This window comes from Ruditapes philippinarum, unplaced genomic scaffold (genome assembly GCF_026571515.1).
Source record: "Ruditapes philippinarum isolate M1 unplaced genomic scaffold, ASM2657151v2 ctg4522_1_1_1_1, whole genome shotgun sequence".
NCBI classification, from domain to species: Eukaryota; Metazoa; Mollusca; class Bivalvia; order Venerida; family Veneridae; genus Ruditapes; species Ruditapes philippinarum.
The window spans coordinates 49,125-73,671 of record NW_026858549.1 but is presented as its reverse complement, the minus strand read 5'-3'; the positions used below and the strand labels follow the sequence as shown (position 1 = coordinate 73,671).

General features: G+C 32.6%; 3 protein-coding genes across 3 annotated transcripts in view; 1 reads left to right on the top strand and 2 right to left on the bottom strand.

Moving 5' to 3' along the window:
- LOC132753565 (carbohydrate sulfotransferase 15-like) overlaps positions 1 to 24,547 on the top strand; it is a 48,671-nt gene that overhangs the window by 9,008 nt on the left and 15,116 nt on the right. The window lies entirely within an intron of this gene.
- On the bottom strand, positions 9,249 to 17,605 carry LOC132753563 (uncharacterized). The gene is made up of 5 exons (XM_060744049.1): positions 14,584 to 17,605; positions 14,089 to 14,207; positions 12,606 to 12,675; positions 11,235 to 11,338; positions 9,249 to 9,500 (listed from the first exon to the last, which is right to left on the bottom strand). Exons 1-5 carry the CDS (start codon positions 14,732 to 14,734, stop codon positions 9,276 to 9,278), a joined length of 669 nt encoding a protein of 222 aa, XP_060600032.1. The 5' UTR covers positions 14,735 to 17,605; the 3' UTR covers positions 9,249 to 9,275.
- Positions 19,183 to 21,281, bottom strand: LOC132753562 (uncharacterized). Its single transcript, XM_060744048.1, has 3 exons — positions 20,618 to 21,281; positions 20,193 to 20,220; positions 19,183 to 19,769 (listed from the first exon to the last, which is right to left on the bottom strand). The coding sequence occupies exons 1-3, from the start codon at positions 21,245 to 21,247 to the stop codon at positions 19,183 to 19,185; spliced, it is 1,245 nt and encodes a 414-aa protein (XP_060600031.1). The 5' UTR covers positions 21,248 to 21,281.

The following is a 24,547-nucleotide window of genomic DNA, read 5'->3' as shown; positions in this document are numbered from 1 at the left end:
ACATTTCATATGAAACTATTTTGTCTCACCTTAGATATGTTAATCTTATTGACATATTTTTATTATCTATATATACAAACCTGTTTTCTTTTTTGTATGATCACCGGTGATACTAGTGCAATATTATTCTTGCTTGATCTAGTTTCCACCCCATCTAATTCAACTGATTTAGCCGATGAATATGAAAATATTGTATTTAAAAATTAACTATAAACCAAGCAATAGCATGAGATAATATATAACATTTACTCATTTTATATTTCAGGGGAGTAAGTATTTGGCTGAAAGTTTCCGAGCTGGTTTTTATGTCTTTTATATGGAAGAACTTCTGTCTGTATTTGAGGAGGATCAATTATTTGTCATTAATATGGAACAATATCTAACAAAAACGAGACAAACTTTAAAAGAAACGTTCAAGTTTCTTAACATGAGTAAGTTGATGCGTCGTAATACTAACAGAGCTATGTTTTACCATATGCTCTATTTATATGAGATTTTGTTAAGTTTGAAGTTTTAACATGTCTAAAAGTTAGCGTATATAGAATGTCTTGATTACTCAGCAGACTTTTACTTATTTAAGTGGTGCTGTGTGTGGCAATCAAATGCAACTATCTATAAAGATCTAATACCGTCCAAAAACAGGATATCTGTGAGAAACACATAAGTTAGAAACCGCTTACAGATAGCTTCATGTGAATGTTGTGAATTATGATTGTACTACATAATAATGCTAATGTTCAAATCACATACAATTAGTCTATAAACTTATGTCTGGCATTTAATTACAAAGTTTTTAAGAATGTACAGAATAGTTAACCATCCAATATGATTACGTCAACCATGACGCCATTTTCCTTGTAGACATAAACAAAGCTTCCCAAAGATAAAGAATGTTACTCAGTTTCATGGAAGATGTTTTGTTCTTTTTGTTTCAGGTGCATTATCTTCAAGAAAATTATCGGAAATACTGAATTTGAATGTATCTAACGAATCCAAGAAGCATTATGACATGTTACAAAAGACTAAACACCTGTTGTATGAATTCTATAAACCGTACAACAACAAAATGGCAACACTTCTGAAAGACAATTCCTTTTTATTTCCGGAAAGATAATTCGTTCCATTATATTAAATATTTAAAGAAAAATAACTGTATCGTTGTTATTCGTTTAAAATACATGACTCTTTTTTTATTTATTTATTTTGTTTAATTTGGTTATACGTCACACTAACCATAAAGATCATATGGCGACTTTCCAGCTGGAGGAAGATCTCAGGGGGCCATCCGTGCATTTACTTCAGGCAAGCACGAACGGACCATTAGGTGTACGTGCGTGTAATCCGTGTAAATATTTATATAAACACAATATCTGAGTATAAGGACAGATAGCTAGATTACTTAATAAACTATTGCAACATTTTGTAGGACGTAGCTAGTTATGACAATAGGCAACTATGAAAATGCATTATCAACATTTCAAGTGTATTTCAGATAAGAGCATGTCCTTCAAATCAATGTTTTTATCAATCCTTACTTGTTTCGATAATATACGAGAGCTGGTGAGGATCATTATACCTCCAGAAATAAAACACTAAAACTGGAGATAGTGTTGAAGTGACTGTAATAAAAGAAGTACTACTTATTCAAAGGAAAAGGCGTGCCGTCAAAAGCAATGGTTATTAATTTCAAGGACAATGCGTAGTTAATCAAGGGATCAAATTTAATGTGGTAATAATGTAAAGAAAAAGACATATCGCGAAGAGCAACGGTAAGTAATTCCACGGAAAAGGCGCAGTGAAGCAAGGGTAACGAGTAATATAGTAATAATCCGAAAGGAATGCGTCATAGCAAGATGTTCTACACTTTTTTAAGGATTCACAAAATGAAAACAAAATAACACCAATGCTCGATGACAAAATTATGTGAAATCACGAAAAGACAGAACAAACTAAAAAAACAACAACAATACTACAACAACAACAACAAATTAAACATACACAATAAAAACAACGACAACAACCAATACCCCGAAGGAATAAGGCTCATTGTTATAAAAGTAAAGTATATTTCATTAATTACACATTTGTAATAAAAGCCCACGGGTGAAAATAAATCCCAATAAAACAACGAAAGCTTACTAGTGAAATAGCCCACTTTAAAAAAAGCAAAATGACAAAAGACTACTGGGATAAAAAACCAACTTTTAAAGTTAGATTGCCAATAACTATGCATATTAAACATGCCGTTTTAGGACTTGAACGTGTAAACCTGATTAGAATGTCTTATTTTGTTAAAGGTCAATGGAGTGAATTAATTGAAATTGAAATTGAGTTGTCGTTTTGTACTTCACATCAAAAATTTTAGGAAATTTAGACCCCGACCATTTTTTTAAGGGTTTAACTTTTTGGGGAATGTATCCCAAAGCTTTAAATTTTGGAAAAACATTTGGTTTGAATTTTAAAGGGGATTCATCAAAAAATTTAAAAAAAAAAATTTTACCCTGTCAAATTTGAAAAATAAGTGGCCCGTGGCCTGGGGGTTATACCTTTTGGGGCAAAAGGCTTTTTCCCCGGGGGCTTGTACAGGTAAAAAAAATTTTCAAGTTAGGGAAAATAACAATGTAATTTGATAATTATTTATATTATACATAAATACTGGGCATACCCAATGACATCAATCAACGCAATTAAGTCATGTTTAAGGCATTTTATTGCATTTATTCACAATCATAACTTAAAAAATAGTAAACTAAAAACCTAGCTTCAAATATGGCTAAGTTTTCATGGTTGTTGAATTATTGCATGTTACAATTTGGGTAAAAAAGGGAAAATATATTTGGCTCTCATTTTGTGGGTTTATGTTTACTTATAAACACCGGTTCATTTTTCGTTTGATACGTGATTTTTTTATTTTATAGATTTTACCTTCAAAGGCTTTCGTATTATTTTAAACATGCCTGTGAAAATATGCACTGCATGCATATTAAGATAATGCTTATAATCAAGTGAATAGTTTTAACATGGTTTTCTTAAGGAAAGAAAGCAAAATTTTAATGTACGCATTGTCTGCATGGATATTAATAATATATGTTTTGTTTGTAAGCGTTCAGCGACTCGAAGAGAGATTTCATGTGATTGACACGGCACATGTCGGGCAAGTTAAAAAGGTGATAATTAATACAGAAGTTGACAAGGAAGAAACAGTGGAAGACATATTTTGCATTGGTGCTGTCGTGATGGTACGGATATACCGCGGAGATAAGCCAGAACTTACAACATATGAGGTCGAACAATGGATACGCTACATGCAGTATGCCGGAGTAGATGAAGTCTACTTATATGACACGTATGAAGAGATCGGTGAAAAACTAGAATATTGGTGTAGAAAGTTGTTTGACCCAAAAGAGGTTTTCTATCACGACTGGCACAATAATACTCCATTTGATATGGTTAAAACGCAAGTATCGGCGTATCAACATTCGATAGACAATTATAAAAATCGTTGTGAATGGCACATAGCAGTAGATATTGATGAATATCCGTTTGTTATTGGAGACACTAAACCAGGATTTTTAAAACGTTTCATCAAAAACGTAACATCTGAATATCCAGACTGTGTTGAAATATCCTTCCCTAATTATATATTTTCGGGTTATCCCAAAGATTTCGCATGGTTAATAGAGCGTTTACAGCGTCGGCATTCGTACAGAACCAACGAGCTAGATAAACCTCTCTATCGAGCCAGAAATATCAGTGAAGCTGGAATACACCATAACCATATAGAAGGAATGGGACAATCTATTGACATTAATGGGGATATAGCTAGAATGAATCACTACTGGGGAGCACGTTTACAAAATTGGAAACCGGATACAAACGAGACACTGTATGGGACGATTAAGGATTCATCTATAATTCCTATTCTCAAGGAATTAAAACAAAAAGCTCTAATGTCAAACAAGATGTCAGCATATGTTACAAACAGGTTTTGGAACATGTAAACTGCCTTGCTGATAGCGTTGATTATTTTTATACACATTTGCCTAACGATTAAGTACTTTCTGAATATCAATCACGTAAATGACACTAATAATGAATTACAGTGAACATAATTTATCGAAAACAGAAAAATGTCTAAGCAAAGTTGTATGTATGTATGTTGTTAATGCTTAATGAGGGTCCATCCGCCCTTTCGGTCACAAAATGCAGCTTTCGCTGTCGAGTACGGACCCCTTTTTACGCAAAGTTTCTTGTCCGTTTTCCTTAACATGCTGGAGGTAAATAAAACAAGAGAGAAAGAGGAGAAAGAGTACGTTATAATTCACAAATGAGTCAGTATGGACAGAAACTCAACTCAAGCTTTACTAATAAAGCGACCAGCATGTTTTTCAGTTACATTAATGATTATTTCTGTTATATGAGGACAATCAAACAAACTCATTGCTATATTTTAATTTAATGAAATAGTAAAGTTGTCATACAAATACAAGAGAAAGTTTTGCTGTCTTCTACTTGTGCGTTTTTCACACATATATAACCACTTGTTTGCGGTACTTGAAATATGATGAGATATTAGGACCAGTGCTTAAACACTTTCAATAAATGAATCTGGATGAAATCAATTAAATCATATTTAAGCAAGGGTTTGGGCAGTAATCAATTACACAATTTGAGATAACAAGTCTAATATCGACCAAAAGTTGACGCGTAGTTTTCTCTGTTATAAACTTCCTGTCATGTCAGTTTACAGTTTACAACACTTAAGATAAATTTGAAATTATAGCTTCAACTTTTTGCCTTGTTATCTTGGATGTTAATTTGTGAAATAATCGTATACAACATATTTTTGTCACAATGAATCTTAAATAATTATTAGCACTTTTCACTAAACATTTCAAAACATTTCTGACACTTTACCTTTAGCCCTTTAATTAGTAGGAACCAAACATAATAAGCATTTACCACTTGCCGTCGGATTTCGCTTGCACATCCGTTGGCTGCTATTTTTTTCTTTGTATTTTGATTTTGAATTTTCTAAAACTTTGATCGGGATGTTCCAAATTCAAAGCTGAACAAGTTCATTTTAGAAACATAGCAGATTAAGGGTTAAACCCCAAAAGTTATTATTGATTATCAATCTTTATTGCTGTACTGATATAAGACGCTGACACAAGTTCTATGGCTGATTTTCGAACGGCTGACATAAATTCTATGGCTTATTTTCGAACGACTGACACCTGTTCTATGGCTTATTTTCGAACGGCTGACACCTGTTTTATGGCTGACTTTCGAACGGCTGACACCAGTTCTATGGCTGACTTTCGAACGGTTGACACCTGTTCTATGGCTGACTTTCGAACGGTTGACACCTGTTCTATGGCTGACTTTCGAACGGTTGACACCTGTTCTATGGCTGACTTTCGAACGGCTGACACCAGTTCTAAGGCTGACTTTCGAACGGTTGCCACCTGTTCTATGGCTGACTTTCGAACGGTTGACACCTGTTCTATGGCTGACTTTCGAACGGCTGACAACTGTTCTATGGCTGACTTTCGAACTGCTGACACCAGTTCTATGGCTGACTTTTGTAATTATCGAAAGAAATAAAAACTCATGTCTTCCGATTCGACTATAGATCTTAATTATAAAGGTAACTATATTGCCATTATTATTATTATTATCATCTTAATTTACTCTTTATAAACGTATTTGACAAATACATTGAGTTCTGTTAATCATGCTTTCTTCTTATATAATTACAAATTTTCTTTAAATTCTTCTAGTTAATAGCATATTCTTCATTAAATTTACTGAGTTTTATGTGACATTTTACAGTCATGAGATCACGAATAACGGTCACGATTTCGGAATCTTGTGTGCATCTGAATACCGAAATAAGATACCGCCCCGAACCTTTCTGGCATAATCTGTAGATTTTGTTCAGTAAGCATTTCTGGTACGCTCAGTAAATACTGTTACGTTTCTTTAGGTATTTTGTATAGCGATCAAACGTTATTTATATACTATTGCTTAATTTATTTTGTTGAAACTCGAAGAAACTCAAAAAACTCCAATTGTGTCCAAAAGTCAAAACATTAACTTAATGAATATATATAAACTTCTAACATATATCAACTAAGGCACTTGAACAGAAAGATATACAAAATATTGTTCAGATATATATTAAGGAATAATTTGAATATGGTACTTTTTATGCTGATCTAAGCTCGATTTAAGTGAAAACATTGCAACGCTTTACAAATTTTTGGTCATTTTTTTACATTTAGAATAATTATTCTGGAAAAAGGGAGTAAGAGAATGAATTGAAATTTTGCACACCAATTATAAGTGTTCGTTCTAGACCTTATTCAAATGAAACATTCGACATTTCGAAAAACATATTTCTAGTCCCGTCATGTCAAAAGAAACTTTTGTGGAATTACTTTAGTATAACATTCATTACATAAAAACAATATACATTAGGGTAAAATTAATTTGAAATCCGTTGAAAAACGTTTTTTTTCTGTATTGTTTATGTTATCATCTTCGTTATTCTGCACAAGATTCTATTCATAAAATGAAATGAAAGTTTCGAATAAACCTAATTTCGGGTAAGTAAATATGGGTTCAAAAACAAAAGAAAAACTGCAACCAACATATTTATTAAACTTTACATATCTTTTTGTATAATGTTCAAGAAAATATCCCATCGATTCACATTTGATCAGATCCCAAAAAAATGGCGACGAATATATATTACACAAAAAAGCTTTTAGTGCGGAACTCTGACCAAAAATACATAAGGCATATTTGAGCTAATATATTACATAAATTAATATAAACTTATCTCACATTATGTGGTCATCTATTGTGACAGCAAAGCGAAATATCAATACTGAACTGATAGTATCATTTTAAAGGTTAACAAAGACATACTTTTATAGAAAAAGTGAATATTATATTTGTTATACAATATTCAAAACAGATTGCCAAATTCATAATACGAGTAACACGCCTTTTCAAATATATGTACATGTATATGTCTTTGTGGGCATATGTGAAGCTGGTATCATGACCGAAATCATAATATAAACAAATAAGGGTCATGGTCTATGTTATAGGATTAAACATGAATTAATTTGCATATATGACATAACAATGAGAATGCTGATTGAAGAAGAAGGTGAAAATAAATCAGAGATTGGAGAGACGAAGTAAAAGTGAAGACGTCTCTCAGATTTTGCGGATAATCTTAAACTGCAACAAGAACGCAACGATATATACACGTCTGTCAATAGACTAACATATGTACAGCAGTTGTTTATCACCGAATTCCCTCTTAATGCGATGTTTCAAATGACGACTTGCTGTAACGAGAATCACATAGTCTGAAAACAGATTTCCTTTTGGAATTTCCAATGCAGAATACTTGTTATAAGTATTATGTCTCCACTTATCTAATCCATCGAGAATGACTAGGCATTTGTCTGGTTCGAGTTGTAGTACTTGATCTAAAGTTTTAACGTACTCATCACCTGGAGATGCAATCTTATCATTTCGTGACAGAATCGCCTGAGCCCACATCCGAAAGGGATATCATGAAAAAGCGAAATTCAAAATTCTTGAGAATGTGCACGTTTCCCTCACTTTGAGCGTCAACCCCAAGCGGAGACAAAGTTTTCCAAAAGCAAACTGTTGAGGCTCTGCCATATCTTCACCAATGATATGTATATATTTATTGCTGTTTTGCTTTGGTAGGTCTCGTAGAAAATACCTCTATAGGAAGTAACCTGATACCTGTTTGTAGGCGGACATTAAACGGCCACGTCCAAAAGATATCGAAATCCTTTTATTGAACCCTTTCTCTTTTAACGTTTCCTGTTGAGGGTGTTGTAATGCAGAAAAAATCTTTCAGTTCTGAAAAAATACATAAAATATACTTTTTGTTATTGAATATATTCGTTAAGCTTTCCAAGACAATTTATTGCAGTAAACATATGTCAAGTTGTTCATTCATGATTAAAGCAAACACGTGCAATTTGTGTGAACTTTTCTATTGCTACATGTGTAATTGCTCAAATGTGTAATTTGATAATTATTCATTCACCTTAGATTATACCTTGATTTTCCCTACTTTTAATTAAAAAATGTAACATTAAAAATACATGAGATTTCAATATAAAAAATAATACTCGATCTACCAATAATATAAAGGCTGGTAAGACTGCACAGATGTGAAAACTAATCTGGTAGATACCGAAGGTAAGTGTAATCATTTTCAGTTTTAGCAGGTCAATATTTTGTTAAGAAAACAATTTGTTTAAACCCTTTTGACTTTCCAAAGAAATGAAATGAAAAGTTCGAAATGAGCATACGACAAGTTAAGTACTTGTTTGAACGAAAGTGTATGTCAAATTAACTGTATAATAAATTAAACTGCTTAACAGTTAGTTCTTAAAATATACCTTGTTTTTTTCTCTGATAATCCTCATCCTCCGACACAAGTTTCGGCATAATGTGACGCTTGAACGTAACGAATTCCTGAAGAAAAGTAAAGTAACGAAATTATTAAATATCGTGATACATGGTATCGTATTATGGTGTTATTCAAACTTTTCATTAACAAGAAATGTTATTTATGTGTTAGACATACTATGTTTGCCCTTCAGTGTTAAAAAGGTTAACTATCCTGTTCCTTCAGCCAGGTAATCTACAATTATGTACAAATTGAACTGTGAAATGTTTTCATTTTCTTAAAGGCTTCATAACTGCACAGATCGTTTTCTTAAAGATAACAGTGACTATGATCGTTAATTTTTTAAACCCGTATCTTATTACCAAAAGACCCAAATGAATTCCCAGATAAAAATGGTCAAAAAGGAAATCCCCAAAGCGGGGAACCGAAAAAATTGTACCCTTTTTGCTTAGTTTGCAAAAAACAGTTTATTTTAAGGAAAAAGGCCCTTTTTCAATGTTTACTAAACCCTCTAACCCCCGAAACCCTTTTAAAAAAAGTATAACCCAAAAAACCCTAAAATTTAAATAAAACGTTTTATTAGGGAAACATCCTTTTAAAAGTGTTTTTAAAACAGCCCGTGATGGCCACAAATAACGAAATGGTTTAAAATTTTTTTTTAATTACCTAAAAAAATTTGAGTCTTTTTTTGAATCCCGGGGGTTTTTTTAGATGCAGAAAACGAAAAGGGTGAAATTTAAAGGGTTTTTTTGGGAGAGAAAAAGATTTTCTTTTTTTTCACTCGTCGAATATGACTCATCTACTTGCAGCGAGTGAAAAAGAGTTCAATATCAGTTTGAAAATCGTTTAGATCTTCGCCAGTAACTTTTCTGCCACGTGCTTCTATTTCTCGAAAAGTGGATTTCGCTCTTTCTAATTGCAGTACATGATCAAACGTCAAGTCACTATCAGATAATCCTCGTAACATCTTGTCAAGTGAATATGTGTCATCAAAGTTTTCATTTGGTCTTTCATCTAGTGAATGCTGAAAAAAAGAATTTTAGATATGATTCTTTCCGTTCCAACTTATAATAAAACAATAAACAATCTTAATATAACTAGATTTCTTTAAATCTAAGAATCTAAATGTAAATAGATAAAAAAACTTAAATCTAGCTGTCGATATACAATTAAGATATGATTTCCTATTTCTATCTTTTTGCTTTGAATTGTCTTTTGTTTTTCATGTCATTCAAAAAAGGACCCACTCACACACAAAAAACACTAAAAAGCAAGCAATTATCATAGTATTGCAAGCAATCCATAAGTCCCCTACCGGTTAGAACCCCAACAACATCTGACGGGCCATTGGCCATTCACTAATGTTTCATTTTTTCTCTTTTTAAGAAAGTTTGTTGGAAAAGTTCTTTAAAAGTGATCACAAGAAACTGTTTTAATGAACAGACAGATTGAAGGACACTCTAAAGTTAATTTTTAAAAATCCCTGTTACCAAAATATAACATTTTAAAAAGCAAAATTCTTAAAGAGAAGAAAACACTTGAAATAATGATCCAAGATGTCATACATGATGTGAGTGTAACAGAGAACAATTAGTAATGAAGCTGTTCATAATGAATGTTTATTTGAAATTTGAAGTAAAAGACATTTATAAGAATGAATCAGAAAAATTCAAAGTTTTAGGAGGTGATAATTCTGGAAATAAGGATGCTAAATTTATAAACCTTGCCATATTATAATGATGCGGAAGTTTGAAGTAAATCTTATAAGAAATGAAGAAGTTGGAGTAAAAAATACCAATTTCTCGTAAAAAAATCAAGTTCAAGGGGGACATAATTCTGGAAATAGTCTTACTAGAGTATTGAACCTTCTCACAAATGATTTGAATGATAAAAAGAAACATATATATGAAGTTTGAAGAAGATAAATTAAGAAATAAAGAAGTTATTTTAAAAAACACATTTTTTTTCGGAGGCAATTCTGATAATTTTTGTAGTAGAGTTAAAACCTTGTCACATATGATGTGGTTGATGACCAGAAACTTATGTTAGAAGTTTGAAATAAATACCTTTAGAAATAAAGAACTTATAGTGAAAAAGTCTAAAACTTGAATCAGAAATTTTGACGAGGTTGCCGACGTTTGATAAGTATGACAGCTCTCAATATACTCCATATTGTCAAGATTAAAATGATGTGTATAATTTCCATACTACCTTCTATCCATATTTTAAGTTTCATAACAAATTTCAACTTTTTGACTTATCACAAATATCGTTATAATTGCCATGTTTTAAGCCAATTTGTTACGATTTTTGGTTCGTATGTTTGTTTATTTCATTTTACGCCTTTTCCCAACAGTATTTCAGTCATATAAGCGGATAGTATCCTAACCATCGTTCCTGGTGAGTTACACCAGTACTAGACTACCTTCCTTCGCGCTAAACTACCAAACATCTCCCAAGGATCGAACCCACGCCAGAGCGGTACCGCCTTTTTAAAAAATAGGTGAAAAGGAAAAGACATGCATAATCTCAATATATCAAGTTTCCTAAAAATATTTTCACTACTTTTTGCGTTATCGCGGGATCCAGTTTTGTGGACAGACGGACGGAGGGTAAACCTAAAGTCCCCTCCTGTAAACCGGTAGGGGACTAACAAGTCAAACATATTACATAATTACACTTTTTACGTTTTTCAAGTTTAGCCAATTAAACAAAACCTTTACAAAATACTCTTTTTTCAAAAAGTTGTAAGTTATACCACCAATCTCTGATCAAAGCTTGTATCATGTAGTCTTTTGCCATCCTGTAGTCCATCCTGTATACCAAGTTTCGTTGGACGATAACAAGGAAATGTATAGTCCACTTTTAAGATAAAAGAGAAGTCCATGAATTGTAGTAACATGTATGAATCTCGTTTATTTATTATTCTAACATGTCTTGTGATTATGCCATTATACACAAAGAATAAAAAAACCGGAGCTAAAATGCCAATTAACACTGGTTAGAAACTATATGTATATGCAGCTGTTTTTTTTTTATATAATTACCCTCTGATAAAATGCATTAACAAACCTTTGAGCCAAGAATAAAAGCACATTTGTACTGATATTTTCCGATCTTATTATGACTTTCATTCATATCATACTAAAATTACACCTCATATAACTATCGCCACTGGTTTTTATCCATATTTAAGTTTATTCAATTTAGAATGTACATTAATTCATAAGCAGCGTAATGACGTCATCATAAGTATGCAGTTCATTAAAATAGGCCCAGAGAAATTTGGGGGCCATTTTTAAACTGAATTGGGGGGGGGGGGTTTAAGAGGGGGTGAAGATTTTCTTATCACACTGTTTTGTTAAACAATACAAACCAGTCTGACAGATACGTTTTAAATACTGAAAAATTGATGAAACAATTCTTGAAAAATGAAGTGGAACTTTTTCAATTAACATTAATTTAATTTAAACTTTTTTTTCTTTGTTTATATTTTACCTTAGCGGCTTTAGGGTCCGAAATTAAACAATCGTATTTGAAGACTGGCAGAGTAAATAAACTTCGCTAGAAAAAAAAATAAAACAAGAAGCGCCGCAATGCGACGATAACCAGGTTTTCAATAACCAAATTTTAATATGACAGCAATCAATAGGTCAAAGTGCACTGAAGTTATTGAGTAAAAGCTGAAAATTCTATTGTAAGCAAATGACCTTGACCTTACTCCCAGTTATCCAAGTGGCAATCCAAAGGTGCCACACAGCAAGTTTGGTGTCAATAGGTCAAAGCAATCTCAAGTTATTACGTGAAAACTGAATACATTAACCTTGATCACAGACACCTGGGTAGCAATCCAAAGCTGCCTTTTGATATCAGCTACCTATTCATCAAGTTTGGTGTGGATAGGCCAAAGCAAACTCAAGTTATTGTGCAGAAACTGAATTTCTATTTTTAGTATCAGTGACCTTGACCACTGACACCTGGGTAGAAATTTCAAGCTGCTTCTTGATATAACCTACCCATACACCAAGTTTGGTGTCAAAAGCCAAAAGTAATTCTGTCAGGCAAACCTGTGTCCAGATATGATGTGGTCAAAGAATTACAAAACTTGTATAGGATATATAAGTAATACCTGATTGAATGACAGATACTTGTTTGTTTGTAACATTTTCCATCACCTCTTTTTCTTCTTGGCAAGATACCTGTTCTTTACATAATGATTTTTTGATATCATGATATTTAATGATATATAATAGTAAGCAATAATGCCATCATCTCTAATTACTCAACGCATATCACTTGAGAAGGCAGAATAATGCTGTTAATACCAAAACAAAAACAAAAAACGAAAAAATAAAAAAGACATTATTAGCTCCTTCTATTACGTGCTCTTTTTATAGTATGAGATATTGTAAAGAAGGCGGACGGACAATAAAGAAAAGCGCTAGGTGCATGCGTGAAAGACAGTATGATTTTCGGATTTATGTCGATAAAGGCTTTCCTGAACATTTAGATAAGGCCAATGATAGCTGCATATTAAACAAGTCATTTGACTGCATTACAGTTATCAAAGTTTGAGTTTAGAATTCACTTTTCTTCCACTATTTTGCATAAACGTAAATTATTTTAACTAGTTTTGAAGTCGACATTCCTAACTGAAATATATTGACAAGTCCGGTTTCTTATGAATTTGCTGGAGGGCAAACGGACTCCTTAGCATGCACGGACTACAAATAAACATTATATACACATCTGCTTATATGCATTAAACTTCATTAAAAAGTAAGTACGATAGAATTAAAGATAGCCAACCCAAACTGTTTGTACTTTATACATTACATTGTAAGTTTGGATAATTCATAAAGTAATAGAAAGAACATCGAAACACAAGGCTATCTGATTTGTATGAGGGGGCGTAGCCCCCGAGTATAAATCAGATTGCCGAGTGTTTTGATGTTCTTCCTTTTTTGTATCATAGTTAAAAATAAAAACACGTTCCTGATGTCATAAGATGAAACCAAAGGAAAAAAGAAACCAATGAACGAGCATCTTAATATGATATTTCTATCGCTTTCCTTTTCTCTGTCGTCACAATAAGTAAACCCCAGAAAAAAATGAGCCAATCAATGGGCATGTTTTGGAGTGCGGGTAACTAATACATGCACTCCAGTTAACGCACTGTGCATCTATCTGTATACGATTCAACTCTGACAAATTTTCATCAGAAAGGTCCCCAAACTTAGATACAACTAATGTTTAAACTACTTTTCATTCGGAAAAGCAAAATGTAGAGATTAAGACGTCATCTATTTAATGGTTAAATTTCATTTTAAACCGTCGATATTCGTGATCAGATCTTCAGTTTATCAAGCTTGAAAATTACAGCGATTGCTTCACAAAATAATATTGACGCATGAAGAAATTTAACAAAGTTCAACAGCGCAAATGGTATTTTTTTAAAAAAAACCCCGCTTTTTTACACTTTCAAATTTGCAACTAAATCGATTGCTTAAAAGATGATTACAAAAATACATGACCCGAACCCTATCGTAAGTTCAGTTGTCTAACATGTATACAAGACTAAATTGTTCATTATATTACTCAATATGGATCACCTTTAATAGCTCAAATGATTCTGGAATTGATTCAAGGTTTCCATAACTTTCATTTGACGAAGATCTTTTAAGAGCTTGATCACCTTCAGAACACCTCTTTGATCTCAAGTCTTGTGCACCTATATATGTAAGTTACTACATTAACATACAGAAAGGACATGTGAAAATAAAATATGCTTTGTATCTCGCAGTAATTCACAGATAATCAGACTGATTAAAATCATATAAATCACAGATTATGTTTTACTCTATCTTGACCTATCAACAGTCTTTTCCGAAAAAATAAGATGTTTTTAAAGATCAACCCATGACTTACAAATTGAAATGAGGTCATGAAAAACTAATTGTATTTATAGTATTGACCAATTTCTAGAAGTGAAAATAAAACTTTGTTTAAACTTAAAACTATGATTTTGAACTTTCTTCAAAACATTCGCAAGGATACATCTAAATGCCTAATCATACAGGAAAGTTAAGGATTAAATTACTAAATACCCGCATCGTTGAAGACATCTCTAAATTCAAATAGATTAGTGGTTACATGAATGGATACAGTTTCTTCGAGCTTTTCCGAGATTTTATCAGCAATGCTGTTTAGTGTAGTTGCCGTTTTAACAGTTTGAACAGTATCCAAAATATGCTCCATTCCCTCAATAGAACTGCATTTTAATGGAAGTGAGATCCCTTTCTCAGGATCATGTTTTTGACAGTCTAAAAACAACAAGAAAAAGAAAACAAACAAAAAACAATAGTAAACGTAAATTCTGAAATGATATGGACTTGGACAAATGCTAGTAAATTACAGAGTAAACAAGAACGTGTTTGTTATACACAAATGCCCCCGGTTCAGATTCTTGTCAGTAACAATATTTCAAATAAAGGCTGTATGGGCAAAAGTGTAAAAAATCTATTTTTAGCACTGGTGACCTTGACCTAACTGACCCCTAACTCAATTCAAAGGAAGAATATCATGCAACTTATTTTCCTACCAAATATGAAATAAATCTGTCAATATATAAAGGCTGTATGGGCAAAAGTGTAAAAATCTATTTTAGCACTGTTGACCTTGACCCAACTGACCCCTAACTCCATCCAAAGGAAGAATACCATGCAAGTTATCTTCATACCAATTATAATACATTTCTGTCATTAAATAAAGGCTGTATGAGCAAAAGTGTAAAAATCTATTTTTAGCACTGGTGACCCAACTGACCACTACCTCCATCCAAATGAGAATACCTCAATTTTATGTTCCTACAAAATATACAAGACATCTGTCGATAGAATAAGGTTAATACACCTGTAAAAGTGTAAAAAATCTATTTTTGACATTGGTGACCTTGACCCAAATGACCCCTTACTAAAGGTTAAGGAAGAGGACCTCCCTTGGTATGACTATTATAAACATGAAAGACATTAACTTAAAAATAAAGGCTGTATGAACAGAAATGTTTAGATTTTTTTTTACACAAGTGACCTTGACCTTGACCAAGAGACGCCTAACGCCACAAAAATTAGAGGACCGTTAAAGGTACCCACCTACCAAATATGAAAGATATCAATAAATAAATTAAGTAATTAGGTGAAATATTTTGATAAATCCAACTTGGCGGAATAGGTGAACCATACAAGGCACTATTTTCAAAGTGATAAAAAGGGAAATTACTGGGAAAATGGATGGCACATTTATATAACTTGGCAATATCATGTACATTGTTTTGGTAAGTGTGAAAATTATTAAGCCATCAGTTCAGATAGAACATAAGATATTTAAAACTTGCCGGTTTAGGTTTGCCATTATTCATTTTATAAGTGCTGAAAATGCCATAACTTGGTGCAAATGGAAGCCATAGTTATGTAACTTGCCCAGATCATATACTTTGTATGGATTAGTAAGTGTGTAAATTATGAAGCCATTGGTACAGGTAGAACTTAAGAAAAATCCAACTTGCCGTTCTAGGTTAACCTCGTACGGACAGATGGTCAGACGGACGGACGGACAGACGGACGGACGGTTCAATTACTATATGCCCGGGGGCATATAATCAATTGGTATATATGTAATCTAACCTCTAAGACAAAATGAAAACAAATAAACAAAATGCATGTAAAGTTCGATATGATTGCACGATGTAACATAAGTCAACAAGGCAGTCTGACGGACAGCAAAATCCCCTTCCGCAATGAACATGAAAGTGTAATTCTTGACCTTTTACCAACTATGACCTTGATGTTGTGCCATGCATTTCATAAGCACATAGCCTCACGATGGTGATTATTTGTGCTAAGTAATTTAAAAATTTTCAATAAAGTCAAAACATTATGAAGAACATATAACCTTGACCTCGGGGGTAGCAACCTGGATGTTGAGCACTGCAGATTGTGTCATGGTGGGGATCATTTGTGCCAAGTAATTTAAAAATCTTTAAATTGTCAATAAGTTATACAGCAAGTATGAAAAATAGATGTTTTTATATTGGGCCTTTGAGTGTGACACTGACCTTCAGGATTGTGACTTGATTATTGTGCTCTGCCAATGGTGTCATAATGGTGATCATTTCTGCCAAGTTATCTTAAATACGTTGCAGCGGTTTAAATATTATGGACAGACACGAAATGTAGACTTTCTAACATTTGATCTGTAAGTGTGACCTTGACCATGGGGGTAGCAACACAATTATATCGCTCTGCAAATTGTCTCATAATGGGTATCACTTGTGCCAAGTTATTTAAAAAACTTTTCAGGGGTTTAAAAGTTATAAAGCGGACACATAATGCAGATTTTTAATTCTTGACCTTAAAGAGTGACCTTGAGGGAAGCAACCCAGGATTGCGCTCTGCACAATCTCACACTTGTGCTAAGTTATTTTAAGAAACTCTCAGCGGTTTAAAAGTTATGAACGGACACGAAATCTAGACATTTTATTATGAATTTAAGACATTTTAACATTTGACCTTTAAGTGTGACATTGCCCTTGGGGTAGCAACCCAATTATTGCGCTATGCTCGTCACTATGGTGATCACTTATGCCAAGTTATTTAAATTGTCAGCGGTTTAAATGTTATGGAGCGGACACGAAAGTGTTACGGACGGACGGACAGACAGCAGACAGACGGACGGACTGACAGACGGAGGAAATTCCTATAATCCCCTTTCCGCTATGCGGAAGGGGGTTAAAAATGAAATAGTACTTATATAAATGAAGAATACAAAATATAAATAACCTGAAGTCTGAATGCTTGACAGACTTTCAAGTGTTATGTATCCTTGTACGAGAAAGGCATCTCCGTACAAATAGCACAATTCGTTTGAAATATTACAAATCCTTTTCAGGAAGTCGTGACTGATGAAGTAGTCCAGAAGATGCATTACTCCATCTAGTGTTGAACAGGTAAATGTAACCATGATACAGCATCTAGTGATTCCTGTAGGTTTTATGTTTGGATGAGATGTAATACTTGACATGAACCGGTCTGTTTCCATCTGCAAGAAACTATCACCGTCGTGTGATTGGTGAAGAGAGAGAGAGGTTCTTATTTTTTGTTCAAGAACGTCCTCTGCGTTTCTTTTCTTCTCTTCATCGTTACAAGATATCATTATCTTAATCTCTAAATCTGAAAAAGGTCGGTTTAACAGTGGTACAAGGGACAATACATTACTCTTTTTTATTTTGAATATAAATTAAAACTGAAACCATAAGTAAATCAATTTTTTTTCATAATTCATAGAGAAAGAGAAAAGGAAAATTAATAACAAAACTTATAACATTATAGGCAACATGCAGTTGAAAATGTTCGAAATCCTAAGCAATAAATTTACGAAAACTGTGCGTTTTTAACTTTTTGATGATAATAACGAATGGTTTCTACATTTGATTTTGTGCCTCCTTTCAATTATTCGTCTCAATTGTTTCATAAGTTTTGTGCAATGTATTCTAAAAAAATTTCAAAAATTATTTAAAGGAAAAAATGTAGAGTTTTCAAAATTCGTGACTTTAAATACTCTTGAAAGTCAACGTGTATTGGCTTGAATGCACATTTATCAGTTTTTTAAGAAACTTCAGCGAAAATTCAACGGACACATGAAAGAAACATTTTAATTTGTTGTAATAAATAAATGCTTTTAAATAATTGCTTTTAAAAAAGTATTGCGGCACGGGTCGCACGTATGATCAAGCCAAGTTTTTAAAGTCACGTTTTTTTCTATGAGCGGAAAAATTTACGAGAAAACCCAGCGGAACATGCGCATTCTTTTTTTCTAGGGGAAAAAATCATTCTTAATAATTACTTTAAAATATTGAGTCATTTCCGTTTATTTTTGTTGATATCGCTAGAAACGCCAAACGCCTTTATTGTTTACAACGGGAAAATGACGGACACGCGGTAATTAGAAAATCGCACGATCATAAACAATCGTAATCTTTTTTGTTGTAATTTGGAAATGACACCTACAAAAACATTAAATAAAAATAAGCAGACGAACAGAGAAAAGAAAATTTCACGATCATTATAATAGTGTTAAAGTGGCATAAAAAATTTAGTGATGGACGTTACTTTATAAGACAGTAAACCGTTATTGACTGCGTAACGTTGAAGCACAAGTTGAACGTTAATATTATGACGTTGACGTCAATAATTTTTTTGGAGTGCGCCTGTCGCCGACATGTGTTTATGTAAAATTAAATATTGTTGTAATGTTAGAAGCTACTCACATTGAATTTTTCTGGGTTTATTTGTTATTAATTCTTCTAAGCAGTGTTAAAATTTTAAATTAATATCTCAAATACATTTTACGCAACAAAGAAAGTCCACGAATTTTTGGATAACCCCTCGTATATATACATTTGTAATATGTATAGCATACGGAGAAATCCAAAACAATCAAACTGATGGTCACATATATATTTCAACCAACTATTTAAGCAACGTCTATTTTAAATGTACATTTATTCAGCTATAAAAAGTGGTTTAAGAGATGAAACATCTTCCTCATATTAAAAGAATTAACAAAAACTCATTTCAATTTTAACTTTGTACATAGCATTTCATGTAACGTTCTTCTAAGCTAAAACATTAAAGTTAAATTTTGATCATTTAAAATATGAGTTTACCATTGTAAACGCATTCCAATGTCTTAACTGGAGCTCCAGCTTTTCTGAGCTGGTCTAAATAATCATCTGCATCACCTTCATTGCATTTTTTCTTGTAGCGGACAATAAGATTCTCAATGTAAAGTTTCTTTCCTTCTTCAATTTCCATTGAAAGATGTTTAAGACTACTGATTAAATCTGTCCAAATTTCAAGGAATTCGTCAGCATCTAAGCAGCTTATAGCGTGCATTGCATAGTTTTGTCTTGCAACTTTTATTTCTTCAATTTTATTTATCTCATCCATCTTTAAATCGGTAAATATCAAGAGAATGACAGATGCTAGGAGGCCAATATCCCAACAATTGTGGTCTATTTCACCAGATCCTTTTGGGAAAAGAAAATGATGATATTCTTCGTGCATTGTTTGTAAAAGAATCTCTTTGTTTTCGGAAATCAGAAAATCGAGACTCTTCTCTGCTATTGTCAATTCTCTCTCTAGAATACCACGAAGAGTGGTTCCACCTCCATCAAAAAGCAGCTTGACGTATCGAACAAATCGCTCAGGTGTTGTCTTAAAAAAAGTCTGAAATTCTATAAATGAAACAATCATCATTACAATTTTAATTAGATATATCTTGTATAGTCTTCGAAGGGGTATAAAGACACTTTTGTTTGAGTATCAGTGGTACAAAGTAACAATATGAAAACAGGTTTTGGAAATTTCGTGATAAAGGCAAAAGAATATAATGGAATTTCTTAAGAATGCCCATAATGACACAATTGAAAATGTTGCAGGCTCAGTTTGAATTCAATGTCACCTTTCAATTATCGTACAAATGAGTATTTACATATGATGTACATTATACATAATCTTTACCGAATTCGTTAAAATCACGACTTTAAAGCATCTTTTTTTTTAAAGTTTGTTTTTGTCTAATTATTCAATGTTAAATACATAGAAACGAAAATCAAATTTATTATATTTTTTGTCGTAGTTACTTTTAGTCGTCTTACCTTTTGATTTCTTCAACAATTCCTCAACCTTCAAGATGTATAAGAATATATTTAATTCAAATCAATGACAAACCAGTTATAACGAAACCATTAACCATTGGATAAAGCTGATCAAACATAGAAATTAAAAAATACTGTACAACAAAATACGATAAAATTATACCAATATATAAAAAATCCCAAATATATTATTCATTTCTTGTTTGTCCTTTATCATAAAAGAATAATCGCGCTTTTTATCGCAACTTACATTATTGTTAATTATTAATAAAAACTTTGCGAAATTGAATATCAAGATAAACAAAGTTCATAGTAATCAAAATATCGAACTTAAATTATTGTTAATTATTTATAAAAACTTTGCGAAAATTGCCTATCAAGCTAAACAAAGTTCATAGTAATTAAAATATCAAAATGATAATCACTTGCGTCTGCAGCCTCTTTGTTGCGTTGTCTGCTTCTGCGAGCTCATCAAGATGTCTCCTTATTTTCCCATTCTCAGTTTCAAAATATAAGTCCTTATACTCGCGAAATGTCTTCTTTATACTACCCATCTTTTCTTGATCGAAAGCTGCAAATATCCTTACTAATATTGCTTCCATTTTATTGAAAATGTGAATGTATTCTGCTTCATCCAGTTTTGCACTTTCTCTATGACCAATCAATTTATTCCTGGTATTTCTTAAACGAAGCAGGTCTGCACCAAGAGATGCATCCATAGGTTGTGGCTTGGTATGCCATCCTAGCTGTGGTCCTAATATTCTATCCCTGCATAATCCTAGGAAAAGCCTTATTAACAATGCGATATCAAATTTTTCAGGTTCCGGCCATGTGGAACTTACAAGAGTGTATTCATTTTTATTCAGGACACCATTCTTAAACAAATCTCGTAGTTTCGCTTTTGTATCTTTGTCAGTCAAGAACTTTGTAATATTTTCACTTTTGATTAAATGTTTAAACAACTGAAGAAGAGTGTCTTTTGTTAGGTCCATATACATGCATATAGTCCTAAGAAAGTATGTCCTTTCAATGTTTTTACTCGTATTGTCTGACATATTTCAGTTTACAATTACGAATATGCTTTCATCAATGCACCTAAAATGACAATAACATTATCGTAAGGCGAAATTTGTACAACATCTAATACATGTACAGAATTAGTAAATGTTAAATATCAATCTCCTGATTTTTCTAATGAAGGTATACTAATTAAATCTAATTTCCCTTGAGTTCATATCTATCCAGTAAATACCAGTTTCATGCCTCAAATATATAAAAATAAAGATCCGAAAGGGAGTGAAACGTCCAACAATAAACACCGCCCAGGAAAGTTCAATTCAAACGGCACCCAAATGTGGCAATTGCAGAAAAAATTTGCGAATAACGGACCAATTATAAACAAAAGAGGATTTTAAGTTTAGGAATTTTTTTTTAATATCGTGATCTTTATTTTTTAAGATGTTGAAATTTATCTTAATTTTTTTTTTAATTCTGACGCTTAGCAGCCTAGCAGTCTGAAGTTAGCAGCCTGAAGCCTAAAGAAAAGTAAGGATAGAACAAACATGAAAACCGTCGGAAATGAATCGGTAGCACATACTTAGACCATTCCATGTCTTATTTCAATATCGCAATCTTTATTTTTTTAAAATATGGAACTTTATTTTTTTTCATTTTGACGCTTCAAAATTTGTGAATTTTAACCTTTAATAATTCCACATGCAAAACCCCAAGTGCTTATCTTCACAGTTTCATTATTCCTGTAAAGTTGGTTGATTCTAACTCAAGCACTCGCGGAACAAAAAACACAACATAACGGAACGGTTTTCACTAAGTCAAGGGCAATAAAATTGACAAAACAGAATAAAGCCACAAGTGAAACCCCATGTGCACAACTTCACATGCTGATCAAGATTCCTATGAAGTTTCATGACACGAGATCAAATACTTTTTGAGTTACGTGCGACATAAAAAAGGGAACGAATGGACGGACTGATGGACGGACGGATGGATTGGGGTTTATGTGGGTTTTCTTTGATCTTTATGTGGCATTTTCCCCCATAAACCAGTAAAATTACCACATAAACCAGTCGGTTTATGAGATTTCCTTCTTTTTTAAACTAAAATTATGGAAGGAATGAAGCTCTTAGACCATTGAATGTTCACCCGGACGGACGGACAATGGTAAATCTAAATACCCCCACCCCAAAGTGTGGGCACAAAAATCATCGAACCATGAATAAATTCGAACTTGGCCTGCAAATTCCTTTGAGGTATCCATATGTCAAATTTGAGTTGAATGTGTAATTCCGTTGGAGAGATAATGAACGGAAACGGAAAATTTCATCAAGGGGCATAACTCTGTCAAAAATCATCGGACCATGATCAAATTCGAACTTGACCTGTATTTTCTCATGATATGTCAAATTTGAGTTGAATGTCTGCAACGGTTACTAAGATAATTAATGGAAACTGATGTTGACGGAATGACAGAATGACGGAACAGGGTAACACTATATGCCCCAGCCATTATATGGCGGGGGCATAAAAATGTTATCTTGTTAGTAATATATCTTTATTTCCTATCATTCTCCACGTATTGTGAATACAGTCCAAAAATGTATTTGTATGACACTTTGCTTCTGAATAATGAAAAGTTTGATGATTACGTGATGTTTTATTTTATTTGAATGTTTGTATTTTTGTGATTATGTGCATTTTGTACACGCATTTGAAAAAAACCCCCAAAAAACTAATCTATCTTTCTTTAATCCAGAGACAAAGATAACATATTTGTTTAAACGATAAAGTTTGGTAGAGAAAAAATATTCAAGCGTATTGTTAAAATATATTTTGACAACTATCGCGGCCATCAATCGTGTCATAGAAATAATTTGTGTAGAGTTATAAACGACAATTTAAAATGACATAGATAGTTTTATTAAACAACAACATTAGTATTCTGACACATTGTATTCAAACGAAATAGAGAAGGGATGTTTAAGAGTTTCTTTAACCTACTTTTCTTTGTGCAGTACTTTGCCTAATGTAAAACAAAACAGAATTTACGAAAAAAGCAACTTATAGTAAAACTTCCTTGACCTTATAAACATTTAATAGAAGAACTAACTTAACACGGCTGTACTGCTTTAACTCTTAAATAAAGGCAATATGTGATTTCAAACTGATGTAAAAATAGTCATAAAACTTAAAAAGTGATACATTTTAACTAGTTTGTCCATCAAAAGAGTTATTTATATAGATCACTTTAACATACCGTAACTCGAAGCGGGCCAGAATTCTTATGATATTGTGTGGATACGACGCAGTTCATCTTGCTTTACCTGTCGTTTTTACCTTTAAATTAATTATGTACATGTTTCACTTTACCTGTCGTTTTTACCTTTAAATTAATTATGGACATGTTTCAGAGTTCACCATAAACTTCAAAATATAACTTTGCATCATTTACTAAAATTTCATTTAAAAGAAATGTTTATTTTCCAAGAAAATAATAATTTGTACGAAATGATACGACGCAGTTAGCTGCATATTTTGGTTCAGCTATTAAATTATTTGTTAAGTAGTCTAGTAACCATTTTTGGTTTGCGAATTTTTGATCATTATGAATGCGCACAAGTGACCATGTATACAATTTAAGTCGAGAGCAGAGGTCGCTCTTTGGTCCCACGAAAATGGAAAATGTTATAAAAAATCTACTAAGGCTTCATTTTTCGGTCACATTTTTAGCACCTGTTTTAATATGGAAAGCCAGAGTACACCCCGCCGCAGTTATTATTTTCCCTATATAAATACATAAGAAAATATCTGCGTCTAGTTTATTAACATCGACGACGATTTCATATAATGTTGACGAAACTATTCATAATAACTTCGCATTCGACGAAACTATCAACAACGACGCAATTTTTTTTTCAGCGTCTCTTCAGTAATATCTTCGTCATTTGAAAGAGAAGACGACGCAACTATAAAATCTTCGAGTAAAATCAACAACTTCTTTATTATCGACACAATGACGATATTATTATTAGTTCGGCGACGATTTTATTTATAATATCGGTCATTTTATCCCTGACATCATGAATAACAACTTCGGTCTTAAAATCGGCGTTATTAAAACTACGAAACTATTGTAGGTCGGAAGACGTTCTTATTAACAATTTCGTCATTAAATCGGCATTGACGAAACAATTTTACATCTCATTTGAAGAATATAGACTAGTACTAGTAGCTCTACTCGACGGTAATCAGGGCTGGGAATCAAAACTGCGTCGTATCCTACAAAATGTAAACAAACGCCGCCATCTTGGAACGAAAAACGTATGTTTTTGCTTATA